The sequence below is a fragment of the Ranitomeya variabilis genome, chromosome 5 (genome assembly GCF_051348905.1).
Source record: "Ranitomeya variabilis isolate aRanVar5 chromosome 5, aRanVar5.hap1, whole genome shotgun sequence".
Lineage (NCBI taxonomy): Eukaryota > Metazoa > Chordata > Amphibia > Anura > Dendrobatidae > Ranitomeya > Ranitomeya variabilis.
Window position 1 is genome coordinate 284,338,513 of NC_135236.1, and position 23,470 is coordinate 284,361,982.

The 23,470-nt window shown below is 39.2% G+C and overlaps 1 protein-coding gene across 4 annotated transcripts in view; it reads right to left on the reverse strand.

The window, feature by feature from the left end:
• FLNC (filamin C) overlaps positions 1-23,470 on the reverse strand; it is an 84,265-nt gene that overhangs the window by 48,904 nt on the left and 11,891 nt on the right. For all 4 annotated transcript variants that reach the window (XM_077264388.1, XM_077264387.1, XM_077264386.1 and 1 more), the window contains exons 2-8: positions 10,936-11,184; positions 7,394-7,491; positions 5,673-5,823; positions 1,523-1,641; positions 1,078-1,155; positions 785-947; positions 483-683 (exon numbers count right to left, since the gene is read on the reverse strand). In XM_077264388.1, coding sequence (XP_077120503.1) covers positions 483-683; positions 785-947; positions 1,078-1,155; positions 1,523-1,641; positions 5,673-5,823; positions 7,394-7,491; positions 10,936-11,184 — 1,059 coding nt within the window. The remainder of the gene's footprint in view (positions 1-482; positions 684-784; positions 948-1,077; positions 1,156-1,522; positions 1,642-5,672; positions 5,824-7,393; positions 7,492-10,935; positions 11,185-23,470) is intronic.

A 23,470-nucleotide genomic window follows, 5' to 3' on the forward strand; every position in this document is an offset into this window, starting at 1 on the left:
GCTGTCAATCAATGATTAGGACAGCCCCTTTGACTGCTAAGCCCAGTGTGAGAAAGAAATTCAATGGGTAATTCTCCAGCAGTACCAGAAAGTGTTGGACAGCAAAAGTAACACATTTGGAAAGAAGTTGTCTCCATGAGTTTTTTAGGATGGCAAACAATTGTCAAATACAACTATTAGCAGTTCTAAATAATGTAAAATATATAATGTTATGGCTGAAATCATGTAATATGGAAGTCATATGCAGGGTATTTATGTGTATAGTCAGCAGATATGTCATCATTGGTTGAAAAAAAAGAAAATTGTTAATCTGCTACTGAGTGATTGAGAATGTCTACTGTTAGCAACAAAAGATAGATATGACAAGATGGTGTATGACATAATAACAATAATTAGGAACATGAAGAATGATGACACTGCACAGGACCTGGAAGCTTGTTCCCAATGATTGTGCTCAGATTTCACAGATTATATAAACTCACCTTCTGCAATGTTAACGACATATGGACATTTGGGGATCTGAGCTCCAGCGAAGGTAATGTAGACCTTGTGAGGTCCCTCCATATTAGGTCTGTATGTGCAGCGATAGATATTATCTCCTTTGTCCTCCAGAATAACTTCTACTGTGTCCTGACGGTTCTGGGGATCAACAATGACTACTCCAACATCACCAGATCCAGCACCTACAAATACAAGACATTCCTGTATTATACACGGTACATCTACTGATATTATTGTACTATGGTCCATTTAAGTTATCACCTAAAACAAAGCTGACATTTACCTGCTGTGTAGATATCAAAGTATGTAGGCTTGTTGGCAACATTTCCCACAGGTTCCAGACCAGGGCCTCTTGCTGTCACCTTGTTAGCGTCTCCAAGAGCCATGGCAACATTGACATTAAATGGGCTCTTGTTAATGTTCTGGCCAGCAAATAACACTGTGACCTATTGTTCACAAGAGGAAATCAAGGTAAATGGTCATATATGTACAAATAGTTATGAAGGGATGATTGCGTAAAGTATTAACTATGTTACATTAACGTAAACCTCTTGGTGAAAGACACGTGTGCCTTACCTTGTGGAGGCCTGCCACCTTTGGCACATAGCTGACTGAGTATGTTCTTTTCTTGTCATTATTGGGGATAACTTTGGCCTGTGAAATAACACACAGATTCACAGATTAAGACATCTAGATACAGAAAAGGAAAATTATAAATTATTATTATTAGGAGCTGTATGTGACAGAAAGTTGGCTACTACCTGTTTCTAGGTTTTATGAAGGTTTTATGCTCATAGTAAAAAAAAAAGAATAAAAGTCCTGGATAAACCCTTTAATATACATTGTCCATGTCATTATTGTTATTATTATTATTATTATTATCTAGAGTTATTCTGCGGCATGCAGATGGGGTTGGCATTATCTTTAGCTCATAACTTATTATTATTATTAGTTATTATTAGTAGTAATCCTCCACTGATGTTTAATAAGAGGTAAACCAAATAGAATAGCTAGTCTTCACCTCCTCAGTGTGTCCCTCAGGATCTTCTACAAAGACCAGCACTTCTCCAAGGCCAGCTTCGATAGTCTCCACTGTGAAAAAGGCAGGCTTCAAAACCATGTTTCCCTGGGGTTCAATACCTGAAAAACATGTAATGCCAAATGTAACATATAGTAGCGGATGAAAAACATAATGTCAAGTTTTCAATAAATTATACACAATTAGGTCTAGTCAGTCGCCAACAGTACACATGGCAGAACAAGGACTTCATTAAAGGTCACCCCCAAAATGGAAGTTGAGCTAAGCCCACCAGCATCAGGGGCTTATCTACAGCATTCTGGAATGCTGTAGATAAGTCCCTGATGTATCCTAAAAGATGAGAAAAAGAGGTTAGATTATACTCACCCAGGGGCTGTCCCGGTCCGATGGATGTCACAGTCCGGTCCGGCGCCTCCTATCTTCATTAGATGACGTCCTCTCCTTGTCTTCATGCTGCGGCTCCGGCACAGGCGTACTTTGTCTGCCCTGTTGAGGGCAGAGCAAAGTACTGCAGTGCGCAGGCGCCGGGCCTCTCTGACCTTTCCCGGCACCTGCGCACTGCAGTACTTTGCTCTGCCCTCAACAGGGCAGGCAAAGTACGCCTGCGCCGGAGCCGCAGCGTGAAGGCAAGAAGAGGACGTCATCGTAAGAAGATGGGAGGCCCCGGACCGCAACGCCGATCGTACCGGGACCGCCCCTGGGCGAGTTTAATCTAACCTCTTTTTCTCATCTTTCAGGATACATCGGGGGCTTATCTACAGCATTACAGAATGCTGTAGATAAGCCCCTGATGCTGGTGGGCTTATCTCAACTTCCATTTTGGGGGTGACGGGTTCCCTTTAGTGGGACCTTATGAGGGCTTCCATAAGATGCCATATTCTCCTCTAGAAGGAGAGGAAATAACTTTGTAATATTGTAGAAGTTAAAGGATTCCATGTTTTTATTCTTACAAATTGTCCCAAACTAACAGGCACCCAGGGCACATATATTTCAGTCATGTATATATTTTACATCCATATCATCCTCCATGATGTTTCAATGAAGCTGCTTCTTTGACTGACAATAAAATAAAACAAAATGAAGATGTTGGTAGATCACTACTTGTGATTGCAAAAATACTGGTGTAGAGCAATGAGCAATGCTTTACTATAGCTTGTAAAGGTTTTTTTTGCTTTTCTTTAAAAGTTAAACCATACTTATAAATTTAAAAGAATCATACTAACCACTGAATTTCCATCCCCTAAACCAGTGCTGCTGCACCAACAATCTGCACTAGACTAGAAGGGATGACATTTGACCGCAAGAATCCTGACCCTGTAGACACCCAGTGGCCTCAGTGGTCAGGTCATTAGGGTCATAGCATAATCTCTTCCTTAACAGGAAAGAAGAGAAATCCAGCTTCGGAAGTAAAATCAAAAATTCTTTAATTCAAAATTGTAAAAAGGAAAAACGGCTGCTGAACGTGAGCCCGGTGATTACCAGAGGAGAAATGCCGTAAGTAACTGAACGCGTTTCGAACACGTGTAGTGTTCTTAGTCCTCAGTCATCTCAGTAATCTCTTCCTGCATGGTGTAAGCCATTGGTGAGGCACCACTGGAGCAGGGTGAATTCTTGGCTTCTATTTTTCACTTAAAAGCATTACCTCACTCAGGGAATGTCTCATCAGAAAATTACCTACTATTTGTAAGTCAGTTTTTATGTAAAATGCATTTTTTTTTACATTTTTGCAAATGTCTCTTTCAGCTTTTAACAAAGTCAGTAAAAGGCAGATTCTTTAGGAGCGCTGGATAGGTAGCCCTAGTGAGGGGAGGGCGCACAGTCCCCCCGCAGCTCCAGCCGAACACCTCCGAAGGAGGACAGAAACAGGAAAAGTGTGAAACTCGGTCAAAGGAGCGCCGAAAGGAAACTCTGACACCAGAATGGGGTTTAAGCCTCAACGTGTTTCAACGGAAGTACCGTCTTCATCAGGTGGACATTTATTGGTAACAATGAGGAGGCAGTATATAAATACAAAACAACCAATCACAACACTATTAAAATTACATATGCAAATTATTTAAAACAACAGTCACATATAGCACAGCCTGTCGCAAAATATGGCCATGAACTTGTATTGAACACATTTGGAAACCTGCAAGGTAAATGCAATGGAATCCCAATAAAAAACAATATAAACAAAGCAATATAAAAAATAATAAAAATAAATAAATAGATAATAAAAAATAAGAATAATGAAGGAAAATAAAAAATAAATAGAAGAAATAAAAAAAATGTTTATCTGGTCACTTTTTCTATTATAAGATTCAGTCCCTCGGGGGCCAAAGTGCCGAGCTTAAATATCCAAAAGCTTTCTTTGTTTATTAGGCTACTTAAACGGTCTGACACAGTGTTGGGTATGTGGTCAATTATTGTTAGTTTCAGAGATTTTACATTTTTTTGGTGCATCATTAAAAAATGCTTGGAGAGGCTATGCAAAAGAAAGCCGTTTCTAATGTTCTGGCGATGTTTATTCAACCTGGTGTGCATGGTTTGTATGGTGCGGCCCACATATTGTAGACCACAACCACATTCAATCAAGTGACACACCTGTTAACTGCCAATCCACCCTATGTGATATACTTGATTGAATGTGATTGCGGTCTACAAAAGTGACCAGATAAACATTTTTTTATTTCTTCTATTTATTTTTTATTTTCCTTCATTATTCTTATTTTGTATTATTTATTTATTCATTTGTATTATTTTTTATATTGCTTTGTTTATATTGCTTTTTTTAATTGGGATTCCATTGCATTTACCTTGCAGGTTTCCAAATGTGTTCAATACAAGTCCATGGCCATATTTTGTGACAGGCTGTGCTATATGTGACTGTTGTTTTAAATAATTTGCATATGTAATTTTAATAGTGTTGTGATTGGTTGTTTTGTATTTATATACTTCCTCCTTATTATTACCAATAAATGTCCACCTGATGAAGATGGTACATCCGTTGAAACCCCATTCTGGTGTCAGAGTTTCCTTTCCTTTTTCCTTTGACCGAGTTTCACTCTTTTCCTCTTTCAGCTTTTAATCTGTGTTAAAAATATAGAAATCTCACAATTTTCACAGTGACCAGGGGGGTAATTTTAGACTTCATGTTCTTTCACGACATCCACATGTGCGTTAGCAGCAACTGACTCTGACCATATCTTTTACATTGAACCATCTAATGAGCTTGAGCAAAGGTCATTGTAAAGGAAGGGAGAGCTGTGACATGACCGACTGTGAATGGTGGATCCTGTGTCATCAGCTCTGTATTACCTGTCATTGTAATCCTGGCTGTGATGATAATGATGAGTTTAAAATATTCTCAGCAATCAGTGTGAAAAATTGCAAGATTTCTATTTTTTTTCTTTTTAATACAGATTGTGATTTGAGAAAAAAGGTAAAACATTAATAAAAAAAGCCTGATTAAAAAAATAGGTTATTTTATTATACATTCACTTTAAAGAAGAATGGTAAACCTCTTTAAAACATATTTGTTTAGTGAAAAAATAACAAAAAAAAACACTTTCTTGTTGACTTCCGGCTATGTTTCCTATAATGTTGTTTGTTTTATTGATCAATAATGATATAACTAATAATCAGGATTCTTACATGCAGAAGTACACGGCTTTATGACCAGCTTTAGCTTCTGTTTGTATCTCACTATATTTTGTGGACATTGCAGAAGCATGAAGATGCTGGAACTCAATAAGGCCCCACTGGACCTTGTGTGTTAGTCTTGCCTTTCTCCTAATTGTCCACATTTGGGAGTTTTCATAGCAGGCAGTTTAGTTGCTACAGATCAACATATTGTAAGAATCGTGATGTTGCCAAGTAGAGATGGAGCAGAGCGGATTGAGAGCATGAGATCACCCAAACATCGTGTTACACTAAAAGAGCCAGCAGAAAGGGAACTGCGGGGGCTACCTGATCCCCCACTTTAACTCTTTCCTCTAACACAAGGGATCCATTTCCAAAAGTGACCTAAAAATAAACTTCTAAAATGAATAATTAAGGAAACCCTTTTAATGTGTTCCATATTCTTTGAAAATAATATGTTATTTATTATGGAATTCAGAGATGTTTTAATATCACACAATTCCCATACCTGGCCCATAAGCAATGGCTTTCTTGGGATGCAGCTGTTTAGATCTAAGAGGTGCACCAGGCTTTAGCTTTGCCTTGGGGAATTGGGACAGGTAGGTCATGACTGAGTGTTCATCTACGTTGGGATCCACAATCTCTTCAGGGGCGATAACCTACAATACAGAGAGAGTATCAACATTTTGTAAAATAATATATACTGTCTATGGAATTCAAATTAGTTGTTGTAGACATTAAGCTGTGTATGCTTTATAGGGACGTATGTATGTATGCTTCATGGAGACCATTCATCATGCAGCATGCCAATTTTCTGACATAAAATTTCTTGAAATACTGCAAAATTTTGTAGCTTTTGTCATTTTACAAGTTGTGAGTGGAGTTCAGTTGCAAAACAGGTTAATGCCACAAAAATAGCATAAATTACAATAGAACTGTACACTAGCCCCTGACCAGCATGCATTTCTTGCGGTGACACACAGCAACTGAAGTATTTGCCAAATTCAGTTCAAGCTTAATTAAAGTGGCACATCTTCCTCTAGTGTACTCTTCATTAAGTCTGGTGTTCAAAAGGGCAGTAAACTCGTATCAAAGCTTAGCCCAATGCTGCAACTAGGTTCTTGTTAGCCAACTTGGCCAGACACACCAAAACTGGATAAAGCCCTGACAGTAATACAGGCCATTTGTTTAGACTACTTTTGTCATGACTGGGACTGTGAGAGGAGAAGAGACTCACAGCCGCCTGGTATTTGTAGGAATCAGGCATATTGGAAAATGATCCAATCAAAGGTTTACTTCTCACTTGTCCATATCAGTCCATATTCATCTATATTTTACCACTATTCTACACCTGATTTTATAAATTTAAATTTTGTTGACGTTATGTCTCTATCTTCTTTGTACATCTATTGTTAATTTCCCTACAGTCGTAGATTATGATTGTTCTTTTTTTTCCTTTAAGTGCCCATGCAAGAAGATGAGATCATATCCAATTACATCTTCTAACTATAGATATCTGTGCTGGACTAAAGCAATCTATTCCAAATTATTGTAATATTAGGTATAGCCAGTAACTCACATCCATTGTTTTCACCGTAGGATCTGGCAGCCTACTGGGCAGTAAAGGGTTATGTAAATGGCTCAACCTCTGTAATTGTTCCTTTTTATGACCACAATATATACAATCTGTAGAGTTGTATTCAAATAATACAAAGAAAATATATTTTATGTTTTATTTTATATTTAATGGGAATTCATTCTGAAAACATTACCGCCCTGATTTATTATTTGCATTTGTGTTTTTTCTTTTCATTCATGTTTTTGTCCTGTCTTTTTCCAAATTTAATGATGTTTGCTTTTTGTCTCTTTTGTGTACTTTTTTAGAATGAACAGTTGCATTGTCATTATCATTGCATTATAAGAAATAAAATGCGGTACATTGGTCTTCAACTGCTCAAAAGAAAAATCATATTTTCTGTTTGACTATGGTACTGGAATGCAATTGCACAAAAATTTTGTGACACTTTGAAAGGTCAAATTTGATGAATTAGGCTAAAAAATATGTATAACTAAAGCCATATCCATAATGCAAAAGAAAAAAGGCAAAAACAAGTAAAATTAATTTAAAAAGGTGCCAAATAAAAAAAACTATTTTCACTCCAGAAAAAAAGGTGAAAAAGCAATGACGAATTGACTCCTAAGGTCATTAAATAAAGACCTGTGTCTCACCTGTGGTACTCCAAGCCAGTCATCTGCTTGCTGCATTGCCTCCCTTGCATTCTCCACAGGCTGGTTGGGGTCCCATGCCTCCCAGTCTGGGCAGAGTCCTGAATAAAAAAGGGTGCAGTTTTACTTCTCAGGGTACAGTTACCATTACTGTCACTATTATAATAAATGTGTAGACTGATCCATAAATTAACACGTAGCAGGACTTCACTACTCCAAATTCACCGTCAATGCTGACATTTATGGACAAAAATGATTTCCGGCTAAATCTGTTCATATCACTGTAGAATATCCATGTGAGTAAATGGCTATCTAAGACCATTGGCGTAATAATTAAAAATGGGGATCCCCGTCTGATTGGACCAAACCCGAATGAAAAACAAGTGGGAATGATACAATAGAAGAAACTCCCTAGACAACTTATAAAATTAATGGATGAACTTTGTAAACTTGATTTAGATTTGGCGTAAAATAGTGTGCTCATCAGAAGCAAAGCAAAAGCAGTCTGTAAATGTGCGTCACGTGTAATAAATTAAACACAATGTTGCTGCAAAATGTAAGATAATAAATAATAAGAAATTTAAGGGAATCTGCAAATCATATAATGTGCTGGAAGGGAATGTGGAGCTGAATTGTCTCCATGTGACTTGGTTTATCCACTTTGTAAGCGATTGTATAAACTGCAGTATATTCTCTGCCTCTTGCCTTATATGAGATTGCACACTTCTGTCCTCCACCCTCCTTCTCTTTGGCAGGCGGACAGGCAGCTAAACTGGATAATGTTACAGCTGCATTTCTCCCTTGTCATGGCAGGCAGTAGCATATGGTTACACTGGATACTGTTCTGCGCCTACACAGGAATGACCATTTAACCTCACCAGACCACTGCCTACACTGACACCTTATTCACAAATTTACAGGTTTGACCCAATACAAAAGCTTGACCTAAGCTTAGGTATCAAATCTCTACACTGGTATAGGATTTATCTAAAGTATAAAAATAAAATTCATTTTAAAGCAAGAGAGATATGTAGAGTATGATTGAATCAATATATTAACAGCTTGGCTTCTATATATACAATATGAGAAAAAAACCTCTGGGTATATAGCAATCAATTAGCAGGCTTTTTTTTTTGAAAAAATGTTACACTTAAAACATAACTTTTACTTGGTTCCTTTGTTTTAAAAAACTAATTACAAACAGTGTCACATAAAGTGCAGGTGCTAACATACATAACATAACATATATAACTTATGACCTTAAAAAGGAACGTCACTGTCCTTGCTCCTCTAAGGGTTAATGTATCATATTTTAGATAGGAAATAATCAATCCCTTATTGCACTCTCCTGGTTACTTATGTTATGATGTTCCTCCATCAACAAAAACCACCATATTCTCCTGTGTGCTTGAGACTACCTATCGTGATACTTTCATGCGAGGGGTCTAGGATATAGTGAATAATGGTTCCTCCTCTAGCAGTATGTAATTCATATCAGTCACCACATATAACTGCTAGGGACCTTATCTGCTAACGTGTTGGGTGAGTTGGATATATGCATAGCTGGGACTGCTTTACTATTCACACCATTTGTACCACATATACTTCCTCTAGGTGCGCGTATTGGCAGATCCCTGCTCAGTTTTGCAAAACAAACCCACCCATTCCCGATATACTCATCTGCTTGTGCTGCTCGTTATTACGATTGCAGGATACTTGCAGAATGAGTGGCCTTAGGATGCCTTTACGGTCCTCTCATGGATCCGCTTCGTGCTTCCCTGCTCTCTTTATGCCTCCCTATGCCATCCTAAGGCCACTCATTCTGCAAGTATCCTGCAATCGTAATAACGAGCAGCACAAGCAGATGAGTATATCGGGAATGGGTGGGTTTGTTTTGCAAAACTGAGCAGGGATCTGCCAATACGCGCACCTAGAGGAAGTATATGTGGTACAAATGGTGTGAATAGTAAAGCAGTCCCAGCTATGCATATATCCAACTCACCCAACACGTTAGCAGATAAGGTCCCTAGCAGTTATATGTGGTGACTGATATGAATTACATACTGCTAGAGGAGGAACCATTATTCACTATATCCTAGACCCCTCGCATGAAAGTATCACGATAGGTAGTCTCAAGCACACAGGAGAATATGGTGGTTTTTGTTGATGGAGGAACATCATAACATAAGTAACCAGGAGAGTGCAATAAGGGATTGATTATTTCCTATCTAAAATATGATACATTAACCCTTAGAGGAGCAAGGACAGTGACGTTCCTTTTTAAGGTCATAAGTTATATATGTTATGTTATGTATGTTAGCACCTGCACTTTATGTGACACTGTTTGTAATTAGTTTTTTAAAACAAAGGAACCAAGTAAAAGTTATGTTTTAAGTGTAACATTTTTTCAAAAAAAAAGCCTGCTAATTGATTGATATGATTGAATCAAGATGCATCAGGATGTAATTGTTTAGCAATTTGATTTTTTTTATCTTGGCGTTTAGAATACATATTCATTTGATTTCTGCAAGCAATAACTGACCATAAAAGAGTAAAGTAATACTACATTCAGGGGCGTAACTATAATAGTTGCAGGGGTTGTAGACACACTCAGGCCTTGTAGCTTAGGGGGGCTTAAATGGTCCCTTTGGCACATAAAAGGAAACCAATACTGTTAAAACCCATAATAATTAGGGGTCCTGTTGGAGATTTGCTTTGGGGCCCACACGTTTCACATTATCCACTAACTACATTTATTGTGGTAACACACTGGCAGAAGTGTTGGTGATAAGGCCATTCATCTTCTATGATGCCTATGATACAGTAGTATTAGTATGTGTATAAAAGAGAGAAATACTGAAAGAAAGCAGGAGCACACATCGCTGCTTGTTATTCCCCATTACAAACTATTCTGAGGGAAGAGATGTCCCAGGGATACCTAGGAATATTTCTTTCTATGACTTAATACTTGGATGCAGATCACAAGAATCATGATCGGCCGTGGGTTGGAGAGTGCTCTTTAAATTATACTTGTTAACCTGTTTATGACCGAAACCATCTAAAATATAGATGTTGCTTTGACTCCTATTAGAACTAATTTGTATTGTTAGTATTTACCCAAATTAAAGGAGTTGATCACTACTGGACAACACAAGCTTAATCATTTCAGGACCCCAATTAAAATAAAACCGGGTATGCTCACCTTCTGCAGTGGTGCCATTCCAGAGACGTCTGTCCCTGATGGTGATGTGACTTGTTGTGTCTTATGCCAGCCTTAGACAATGAGTTTCAGCTCATCAATAGATAGACTATCAGGACGGATGTCTGCTCTGACAAAATAGTAAAGGCCGCAGCTGACAAGCAGCTGCTCATTGTCTGCAAACACAGCAAGTCACATCACCTTTGGGAACATCAGCTTTGTCATCACTGGAACGGTGCTACTGCAGGAAGAGAGCATACACTGTTTTTATTTTAATTAGGGTTCTGAAATGATTAAGCTGGGGCTGTCCAGTAGTGGACATTCCCTATAGGTACCCTTTACTTACCTGGTGCGCAGTTATCTACCAGTGCACCCAGTGCCTTTCCATCCTGCCAGTCCCTATGGAAGTTAGTGATGGGTAGCTGTGGTATCTTGTTCTGAATCCATCCCAAAAGTCTTTGCTTTGGTGTTTGCTTCTTGACATCTTCTTCATCCTCATCTTCCCACATAGGCATAGAGATAGAGTAGTGCAGAATGAGTGTCCAGATAAGACCCAGGATCAGCTTGAGGTTTCCATCCACAATTGCTTTTGAATCTGCAAATAAAAGGAGAATGAAAAAACATGAACTTTATTGCTCACATGGAAATCAATATATTTAAATTTCAATATTAGGAATATATAGTAATTAGTGATGAGCGGATATACTCGTTACTCGAGATTTCTCGAGCACGCTCGGGTGTCCTCCGAGTATTTTTTAGTGCTCGGAGTTTTAGTTTTTCTTGCCGCAACTGAATGATTTACATCTGTTAGCCAGCTTAAGTACATGTGGGGATTCTTGTAGATTGTGAGCCCTCGCGGGCAGGGTCCTCTCCTCCTGTACCAGTTGCGACTTGTATTGTTCAAGATTATTGTACCTGTTTTTATTATGTATACCCCTCTTCACATGTAAAGCGCCAAGGAATAAATGGCGCTATAATAATAAATAATAATAAATAATAATAATAATTCCCTAGCAACCAGGCAACCCCCACATGTACTTATGTATGCTGGCTAACAGATGTAAATCATTCAGCTGCGGCGATGAAAACTAAATCTCGGAGCACTAAAAAATACTCGGAGGACACCCGAGCGTGCTAGGGAAATCTCAGGTAAGAGTATATTCGCTCATCACTAATAGTAATCCTTAGAAATGCTATTATTTCACTATATAATGATACTAGTATAATCATTGTGCTAGATAAAGTGCTTGGCCTAAGAGGACCTATGTACACAGAACATTTTACACATGTTCTAAAATGGACCATTTTTTGCTAATATTTGTAGCAAAGCAAAGAGCAGAAAAAAATGAAATAAACATTTGTTAAAATAAGTATTGTATTCAAATTTCTATTTAGCCTTTATTTATGTACTAAATCTTATGTACTTTCTATTTTTTAAGCTTAGTTTTAATATTAATTTACTGGTATACTAAGGGGTTGTCTCATTTTCACTCTTTAGGATTGCACGACTTCACTGCCTCCTAAAGGCCCCGTCACACATAGCGATTTACCAACGATCACGACCAGCGATACGACCTGGCCGTGATCGTTGGTAAGTCGCTGTGTGGTCGCTGGGGAGCTGTCACACAGACAGCTCTCTCCAGCGACCAACGATCAGGGGAACGACTTCGGCATCGTTGAAACTGTCTTCAACGATGCCGAAGTCCCCCTGCAGCACCCGGGTAACCAGGGTAAACATCGGGTTACTAAGCGCAGGTCCGCGCTTAGTAACCCGATGTTTACCCTGGTTACCAAAAAAAACAAACAGTACATACTCACCATCTGATGTCCGTCAGGTCCCTTGCCGTCTGCTTCCTGCTCTGACTGAGTGCCGCCGTACAGTGAGAGCAGAGCGCAGCGGTGACGTCACCGCTGTGCTGTACTTTCACTTTCACTTTGCGGCGCTCAGTCAGTGTGGGAAGCAGAGGATTTTATGATTTTAGAGAGGATGTTATGCACAGTAAAAAAGAAAGCAGGAATATAACTTCTACTTTGAAGAATTGTGCCTATTCTGGTTTCCACTAGTTTTGGTACATGAGGTCGTAATGTACATACACCTTGATATAATCCACTCACTCACACATATGTCACTGACTAGGTAGTTAAAAGTTTAAAGGGGTTGTCCACTACTATGACAAGCCCTTCTCATACCCCACGCTTAGCCACAATAAGATAAAAAAGCCTACAGTGTTGGCGTCATTCCCGCGATGTCGGCACTTGTTTTCCCTGGGGCTCGCATGCAGTTATTGTGACACGTGACCCCGGAGACCAGTAAGTGCTGGATTCACTGTCTCCGCCTTCAGACAAATTGAACATGAAGAGGAAATCTGGATTCAGCTGTAGCTTCTTCTTCATGTTCAATTTCTCTGAAGGTGGAGACAGTGACGCCAACGCTGATTGGGTGCCAGGGTCACGTGTCACAACAGGAGTCCCAGGGAGGACAAGTGCCAATACCATGGGAATGGCGCTGGCACGGGAGGTGAGTATAAGCATTTTAATTTTATCGGAGACAAGCATGAGCATGGGGTATGAGAAGGAGTTGTACAAGTAGTGGACAACTTTTTTAACATAATTTTAATATGGAAATTTCTGCTTTAATTTATTTTTTGCTTTCTTCATATTGTGGATTATTTTAATTGGGTTTCCATTGCCTCTTTTATGCAGAATAGCTTTGTGTACTGTGTCATTGTGCTTATTAAAAAGGGAAATCCAATGGAACCTTGAATGTCAATTAGATTAATAAATCAGTCAAACCTTAAGGGCACATGAAAAGACAATGTTACCAACATGCAAACTGTAGAATTATAATTGATACATTATTATTATTATTATTATTATGAATTAATGCACTAAATATTTTGAATAAATATAATTCATACATAATAAAAGACATGTTGGTTTTAGCAATGGGAGGAAACAGTCCACTTCCAACCTACAAACTTTGTCAATATAGCGTAAGCCAATCTACATATGTTACAAGTAAACAAGTGCACGCTTATGTTTATTGTTTGGATGAGTTATGTATCCTCTCCTTTCACATCTCCTCTCAATATTTCCATAAACTAAAAAGGAAAAGAGAATGGGCAGGAAGATAAAGAGAGGAAAGTAAGGTGTGGGATGATATAACAGTATCTGTCAGCTGTACTAAGGCTGGAAAAGTGAGGGAAATTACAGGATGTGTTGTAAATGTACTTTCCCTTCTGTTACGCTACATCAATAGCATGCCTGAACTGACTGATTTTAATAAAATGCTCTAGCAACACTGTATAGCTGCTGGAAAATGGCTTTGCTTTAGCTGGACAGTAATGGCACAACTACCAGGATTATAGAAAATTTCACATTAAAGCTTGTCCATCACATGCTCAGAACAATTTTATGATAACACTGATTTGTCTTCTGAGGTTTGAAATATTGTTTAAAATGATACAGAAATATTTATTGTGCTCTCAGATATCCAAATATGTTAAATAAGGACCACTTCAGTGACTTTTTTTATTTCTCCCTTTGTTAGCAATCAGATGAGAATGTGTAATAAGTGTAGCATTATACTTACCGGTCGCCACTTTGTAACTTGTTGGATCATACGCTTTGTCAAAGCAAGTCTCTGAGACTCTCAACTGGAGATGAGCGAATTTGCTCAGGTTCCCTCTTTCGGGAAGCTATAGCGCTTAACGAATACGCTGATCGGTGTCACAGCTCCATGTGTCGCAACTGTGTGACAGTCACAACACATGCATGGAGAGCCCAATAAACAGGCTGTCCATGCAGGTGTTGTGACTGACACACAGCTGCGACACATGCAGCTGCAGTGCCGATCGGCTGGTGCGATCCAAGAAGTCAGGTTCCCTCTGCAGCTTATTCAGCAAGCGCTATAGCTTGCCGAAAAAGAGGGAACCTGAGTCAATTCGCTCAACTCTACTCACAACCTACCTCTGTAAACTTGTTTTGGAATCATAGACTCTGATTGAGAAAATGTGAAAAGTGATCTCGGCTCCACACAGGAGACACTGTGTGATAAGGCAGCTTACAATGTGGTCATATGCCACCGGAGTGTCACTGAAAACTGCAGAAGACTGCGACAGGTGAGTACTGCACTCATTACACAGACACAGCTGATTGCTACCGATGTGAGAATTTTAAAAAATCAGCAGAGTTGTCATTGGAAAAACAAACAAACAAAACTGTTGAGTTCAGATTTTTTGAGAATTGTGTGTGAATATGTAGTAAACGTAAATTTGCACGTGTCTAACCTAAGCCAAACGACACTCCTTTTTCAGATTGTATTTGTGCCCTATGTGAAGGTGACAATACTTTTTAGAACACCTTAGGCATAGACAAGGAGTGATGGTGTACAACTAGATCCTTAGGGGCTTCTATTGTAATTTTGTATGTTCCCATCTACTGTAATTGTAGACATGTACATGTATGAATAATATCCTTCACCTGTAGCTAACACATTTAATGCATTCTAATATATTCAAACACCACTAGACCCATGGGGTAACTCTGGGAGAAAGTAGTATATAGATGCGTACGGTGCACAAATTTAACACATTCACTCCAAAAGGTAAAGGATTGTCTGGAGACAGCTGCCATAGTAAAAGAATGCTGTTGTGACTCCAGATCTGTGGGATTTCATGTTCTCAGCTGTTTCTTGCTGGGGAATCAAAACCAACTGTTGTAATGGCTGGACCAAGTGGATGTCACCTGTCACTGAGCCAGTAACCCCACACCACCTGCCCTGGAGCAAAAATCCCACTCCCGTCACCCCCCATTGCTTTGCCTGCTCCTCACTTAGCAAAAAGGATAAAACAATAAATGGCTATACAACTAATAGGGCAACATATACAAGACCATGCCCTAGATCAGGGGTCTTAAACTGCATTCCTCAAGGGCCGCAAACAGGTCATGTTTTCAGGATTTCCTTGTACTGCACAGGTGATAGTTTAATCACCTGCACAGAATGATTCCAGCACCTGGTGCAATGTGAAGGAAATCTTGAAAACACGCATGGTCTGAGGCCCTCGAGGAATGCAGTTTGAGACCCCTGCCCTAGATAAAGCCAATGGTGCATACAAATATTGTTCTTTTTTGAGGAGGGCTACACAGCTGTGAGATACGTCACTTGTCGCTGATGCACTAATGACAGCTGTCAGATGACTTTCTGTAGAAAGCTTCACCATCTAGGTAGCTTCTACTCTCGTAAGGAAATGACTACAGACTGGGAATACACTTCGAGGTAGAAATCTGTCATTCATTTGCTTGGCATCATTATTAAAATATGCGAACTCCATATTTATAAAGCATTTATTTGGTCAGACCCTGCCAGATGTCCATGGCAAGACATTCTGATTATTTTGCAATGTTTGTGAAACAATTTAATTTAGTGATCATTCCCCAATCTATAGACCCACCACATTCTTATACATTCATGTTCTGAGTTGGCTTGTTTAATACATATCAAACAAACTTTGTGCCATTTTCTTTTAGAATTGTACAAATTTACCTCTTTACCAATACTTGTCTTTCAGTTATCAAATCATTTCATATAACGGCAAATCTTGAATGGGGTGGACAGGTCCCCTCATCTCTACATCCGATATACAATTTCTTACATACAGTATTTTCTTAGAACAGATAATGTCGGTAATTCTTATTGTAACTGCCTCATGGATATTTATAACAGTATGACGGTGCAGTCATGTCCAAGTGCTGAGTGATCTATTTACTCCAGCAACAGGTGACACAAAAGCAGTTATATGCTTGGGCTAGAATCGCCTGCTGGGGGACAGACAACTGAAGACAGCAAAATCAGGAAAAGGCTAAATGACAGTTCCTGAAAGGTAATGGAAGATTTCCCAATTATTAGGCACCTAACAAAGCTTTCATGTGAAGCAGCAATCAGCATAGTTATGGCTTGAAGTTTTAATTAGGACTAATCCAGTTTCCTGACCTTCATAATTATGTGATCTTCCAACAGGGAGATAGTGTCTCTCTTGTTCTCAACCACTTCCACTGCTGCCAAATTGCACAGTCATCAACTTTTAAGGTATCACACACAAGACTATTTTTGGCCAAGATCGACGATATTGATGGATTCGGCTGACAGTGAAATTTTTTTCAGTTGCTTGTTGGTGAGTAAACCATGTCCAATTTCGAACTACCGATCCCTTTGTTCTCGAAGACATGAGCTATGTAAAAAAATGTCCGGAAGCAGCTCTCTTAGGCCTCCCTCACACGTCCGTATAAAACCACTACCAGAACAAACAGTAGCGGTGTCATCAGTGTGCTATCAGTGTGTCATCAGTGTTTTTCTGGCATGAAAAAAAAAATAGAAATTACAAAGCTTATCCTATACTTTAGAATATTGTACAGCACACTGACGGTACACTGATGCCATCCTTGGGCTGTACGTATTTTTTTCCAGACCCATGGACTTGTATTGGTTCTTGTCATCCATGTTGCCGTCAAAAGACAGACTCTGCATGGTTGACACGGACACATGGTCAATATAAATACATGGACATGTAGGTAGCAGCGTAAGTTGTACTGGGTACATATGACATCCGTAAAAAACGGACTACAAACACAGATATGCGAAGGAGGCCTTATAGAGTAAGGGTACTGTCACACAGTGCAATTTTGATCGCTACGACGGTACGATTCGTGACGTTCTAGCGATATCGTTACGATATCGCAGTGTCTGACACGCAGCAGCGATCAGGGACCCTGCTGAGAATCGTGCGTCGTAGCAGATCGTTTGGAACTTTCTTTCGTCGCTTGATCACCCGCTGACATCGCTGGATCGTTGTGTGTGACACCGATCCAGCGATGTGTTCGCTTGTAACCAGGGTAAACATCGGGTAACTAAGCGCAGGGCCGCGCTTAGTAACCCGATGTTTACCCTGGTTACCAGCGTAAACGTAAAAAAAACAAACAGTACATACTCACATTCCGGTGTCTGTCCTCCGGCGTCTCAGCTTCTCTGCACTGTGAGCGCCTGCCGGCCGGAAAGCGAGCACAGTGGTGACGCGGTGACGTCACCGCTCTGCTTTCCGGCTATGGTGCTTACACAGTGGAGAGAAGCAGAACGCCGGGGGACAGACACCGGAATGTAAGTATGTACTGTTTGTTTTTTTTACGTTTACGCTGGTAACCAGGGTAAACATCGGGTTACTAAGCGCGGCCCTGCGCTTAGTAACCCGATGTTTACCCTGGTTACCCGGGGACTTCGGCATCGCTCCAGCGCCGTGATTGCAACGTGTGACCGCAGTCTACGACGCTGGAGCGATAATCATACGACGCTGCGACGTCACGGATCGTGCCGTCGCAGCGATCAAAATTGCACTGTGTGACAGTACACTTATACAGGAGAGATGGAAAGATGGAAGGGATTAAAAAGATAGTTGAGCAATCGAATCATCGTTCAATTGGCAGCTAGCTAACATGTATGCGGGGGGTTTGAAAGCAGAGATGGAAGTACTGGTGTGGCATCTTTTGATAACACTGATCATAAGAAGATCATGTAAATCTTGCATTATTTGATGATTGATAAGCACTTGACTTAATGAGTTTAGTTGATGCTTGCAATCATTGTGCAAGATGAGGCTTCAGCAAAGCAAACATCAGTGCTGTGAGGAAGGGTGGAATAAGTAACAAAGGGGCAGACTGTGTGTCTTTTATGGAGGTCCAGCCCTGTTTGGTCCCATTTGCTATGTGACACCTGTTGCAGAAGTTACTTCTTCAAGCTTTATTGCTATCAAACAGGGCGAGTAACTGGTCCAAGGGCAGCTGTCAAGGGTAGAATATTCTAAGCCTTCCTGTCCTGCTTATTTTGATTTCCCCTTCTCTACTGTGCATGCCACAGAGTAGGTTGTCATATTGTATTCAACTAGTTGCCGCTTTGGCAAGAACCCAATGTTATATTTTCTGCATACTAACGCAGCAATTAGTAAGTATGCTGCACACAAGTAGATAATAATAAAACTTTTATTAATATATCTATGACCTAATTAAGCAAGTAAAGACTTAATCTGGAAGATTTTACAATTATTAGCAAGCGTGCAACATGCATGTTACATAATAGCTGCATTAGTGGTCGTAATATGTAGGTTTTGTATAATTTGGTTTAATACTTTTATATTAATGACTGACGCTTATTACGGCCTTTGCTGTGTAATAAATTGAGACCATATTAATACCAGTTGTTTTGTCATACTATTATCCACTGGAAAATGATGCTGGATATTTTTGTACATTTTGTCTTATTAAAGCTGTACAGTTTAGACTCTGTTGATGATTCTTTTGGATTATGTATTTTCTATGAATCTTGTCTATTTCTTAAACATGATATGAGCATTTTTTTAAATAGAGGAGTTTCTACTTGGCTAGCATTGAATAATAATTGCAGGTTTTATATTCCATAGTGAATCAATAATGTGTAAATAGAACAGGATCCTGCCATTCTCATCACAGTTATCTTTTAATTAGAATTCCATACACATGTTCTTTGTTCTATGTCTATGATCGAGTAATCTTTAATTGTTTATAATAGTTGTAATGTAATATATTACGCTTACTATCTAAATTGTTCTTGGGTTACTTGAACTCAGGGTCTTTCCAAGCCTGCCTTTCTCGAGCACTCTCTGCTATTTGCTGTGTCACTGACATAGACTTTTTCATCCCCATTGGCAGCCTCAAAAGTCCGAGGACAGGAGCCCCGTGGCAGCTGTGTCCCAGGATGCCAAGACCAGCCCATTCCACTTTTCCCTGCATTACTGGGGAGCAATCTGTCACAATGTTACTTTATTTATCATAATTAGTTGTGCCGTAAACGATAGTACTGTTATATATTGAGATTTTTGTTTTCAAATATCACAGTATGTTACAAAATAGAAGCAGTGATAAAATCAAGCATTCAACATTTGGTTTAGATTTCAAAAGCCTTGAAGTGCATTTATAGTGATTTGCAATGTAACGCAAAATTGTTGATACTGAGATATTTTTATTTTAGTACTTTGCTCTAAACTTCTCATGAACACTATGTAACAACATTTTGCAGGAGAGTGATTTTAATGGGAATTTGTCAGCAGCAGTATATCTCTATCTCTACAGCCAGACGGTGCAGTGGCGGCACCGCCAAAGCTCCTTATTTACACGCACTGACCAGCAGCACGATACGACCGTCGATCGGTAGCCACTTACCAATTGGTGGTTGTTTACATTCCTGTTTACATAGGCAGACCAAGAAACACAATGTGCATGCACTGAGCGACCTGTAGAAGATAGTTCAGTGCACATAGGCTGACACTGTTCTCAATAGTGCGAGTCCTGGTTATATAGAACGATGCACCGCTGAGATTACTCATCTTTTGTGCTGCACAAAAGATAACTTCACCTGATGAACAAGAATTTTGCTTGCTTGATGGTTGACCAGCAACCTGTTTACACAACAAGATAACCGTGAAATGAGTGTTTTAACTGCCTCGTTTATGATTGTTTTGCATATAAAATGTCCCTTAACTGTTAGAACACCATAAAAGCACTAGATAAGTGTTATAGATGTGTGAATTAATGCATGAGTTAGATCGAAATATGAGACTCATGCAAATGTATATGCCTAATATTATGTGGGGATCTTCTAATACCTTGCAGTAATATTATCCTTGCCAATGCATATTGAATGCTGAGCACAATGGATGGATTGATCCTTTAATTACACATACTGTGACATGTTACCACTCAGTGATGGGCAGGAGAGTTGTCGTGACAAGATATCTGTCTATTTTGGTTGTCATAAGTAAGACTGATATTCAGAGCTGTAATTATGGGGTAAATCCATGGTGGGGCAGAGCTGCACTTTGGCTTCGATACATAAGGAACTGCCCCACTACCACCTAAGAAAACTGCAGAACCATAAGTATTGTACATATTAAAGTTTCCAGTTAACACCATTGCTGATTCTATATTTGCAACTATCTAATTGCTATGCCTAAGAAAAGATTGGTTTCAGTTATGTACAAATTTCATGCAAAAGTGATATTACAACCTATGGAGTAAAAAAAAATCCTACTGAAAATGATAAAACTGTGAATAATACAACATAAGAAGGTTGCTGAAAATTTTGCAAATAGCAAATATATATATATATTTTTTTTTTAATTATTATCATGCTCATGCAATTGCTCCATGTTGTGCTGTAGCTCACATATGTTCATATTTCTAATTAAAATCTGCCTTGAAACACTAACCATAAACAGCAAGCTCTGGCATAAACATATCAGCTACTTAGTACGATGATTTAAAAGGAACAGTGGCAATATACATATGTTATCATTACTCATAAATTTACATTATCTGTCCCATCATTCTGTTCACACTGCAACCCTTGCAAATTGCGCTGGTATAAGTATGTATATGTAGATGAAACTGAAATAGAGTACGGCTGACCGGGCATGGAACATTTTTAGTGTTGGCCACATAGAAATGATGCAGCCATCTATTTTCTGTCCACTGCTTTATATAGAATCCTTGTGACCTTATATTGCGACCTGGTATAGTAGTAATTCTGGTGCTAAATACATGCAATGTGATTCAGTGACGTAATAAATAACCATAAAGTAATGCAACAAAGTACTAATATATATATCTTGATAATACATAGCTATCTTTTTAACACCCACATTATAAAGTTTATTTATTTGTATTAAAATGACTACTAATATCCAGTCCTAAGTTACATATCCTCTGACATGCCTTTTTATGTCCATGTAAACCTGTTCATACATATTACCAGTAAGTACATATTGTATTTGTTTTTTCCCATGGAAAATCCCTTCAGTGAACTGATAGAATAGTAGACATGTAGTTTGCATCCATCCATGAAGTCGCACTGTATCTGTTACAAACACCTTGATATATCAATGCTTCATCTAAAATCCACTAATTATGGCAGAATATGCCAGCAAATAAAAGGCACAGTAGTCCGGGACTGATTAATGTAGCAATGTAACTTTATGGGGATCTGGTATCTACTTACCTACAATGGCGTAATGATCACGATCGCAGCGGACGTGTGACTAGCCTGTGCGGCTATTTCAGCTGGATGTGCATCCAAGGACACACATTCAGCTAAAATGTATTGCAACACAGGGACCCGCAAGGTCACTGCACTGCAATACATGCTGCCGGCCAGTCAGAGGCCAGCAGCTGATGTCGGGAAGCGATGCATGGCAATGAAGTCATATGTCACCGATAGCAGGCATTCTGATGTCAGCTGCCGGCCTCTGCACGACATGGGAGTGGGGGGAAGGTGAGTAGAATGTTTTGGGGTTTTTCTGAGAACAGCAGAATGGGGGCATACATACCATGAAAGAACCGAGGATGGAGAGCATATGTACCATGAAGGAACCCAGGATGGGAGACATATATACCAGCTAAAGGCCCATAATTGAGGGCAGATATACCAGGAAGTGGCCCAGGATGGAGGACATATATACCTGGAAGGGGTCCAGGATGAGGAATATATACCTGGAAGGGAACAAGGATGGGAGACATGTACCTGGAAAGGAACCAGGATGGGGCACATTAGTAAAGCATGGGCAACATTACTGTATAATGGGGGACACGTATGTCCTTACAGAATTTAGAAAGCTCCAAGGGCCTCTACATCTGACCAGCATGCAGGTGGGTGTATGGACAAATTTTGCACAGAGGCCCATTGGACTCTAGTTAAGCCACTGCGTAGACACCTTACCTCTGCTCAATGCTCAGACTCCTTTACCTGGCTTTATCGCTATCAGAACATCTAGCATGCAGATAATAACTTTGATAGCTGTAATTAATCATTGCTTGGAGTTACAGGACTGAAGTCCCCTTCCCCTTCTTATAACCTATGACAACACTTCCTGTCTGTGCTGGCAATTCAGTATTACCATAGGAGTTTTGTACTATTAGATTAAGCTATGTCAGGGTCGCGCACAGCTTTAGCTCACAGCTCATGTGTTTTTATCTCGAATATATATTTTTTAATGTTGATAAGTTTACAAACAAATATCAACTTTTTTATATATATATGTATCACTCAGAGGACTCTATGTTTATTTCTTTATTTATCTACTTTACTCATTTATATAGCGCCATTAATTCCACAGTGCTTTACAAACATTCTATGTATAACAGATTGCCAGCTGTCTGTAAATCTGGCTTGGCATACATTCTTTGTATACATTTTCCGAGTATAAATAAGCTTTCATCTGAGCGTATATATATAAATATACAATTATGAGTAGATGTATACTGAGGGCTGACATATTTCTCTGCTAGTCAACATAATATATCATTAATGTACATAAGTTTTTCATCAGGAACGAAAAAATATTTTGTTGGTTTGCAAATATGGTTTAATTGATCTTCTGATGCAGAAAAGGGAATGGCGGCATAAATATTGAAATAAGCTCGTCAGACAGCCCCCTTCATTACCAACAAGGAGAGGAAGGTTTCTTCTGTGTCAAAAACAAAACGAGTGTCGAGGTTTGTGAAGCCTGGAACCAGTGCTCACATTGTGAGAATAGTGATAATAGCATAATGCCTAAGTATATATTTAAATAATTACACTAAATGAGTAGATGATTTAATAAAAAAAAAAACATTTAAAGGGGTGGTCCACTATCATAAAATCCCTTCTGAAATGCTAAAGTCAACCAGATAAAATAAAAAACAATATGTACTCACCTCCTGGACTGACGCCAGTCCTGCAATGTTGGAGCTGTGTCTTCATTCTGGTCACGTGACATTCTTATGTCACATGAGGGCCTGCAGCCTATCAGCGGCTTCTGATCAGC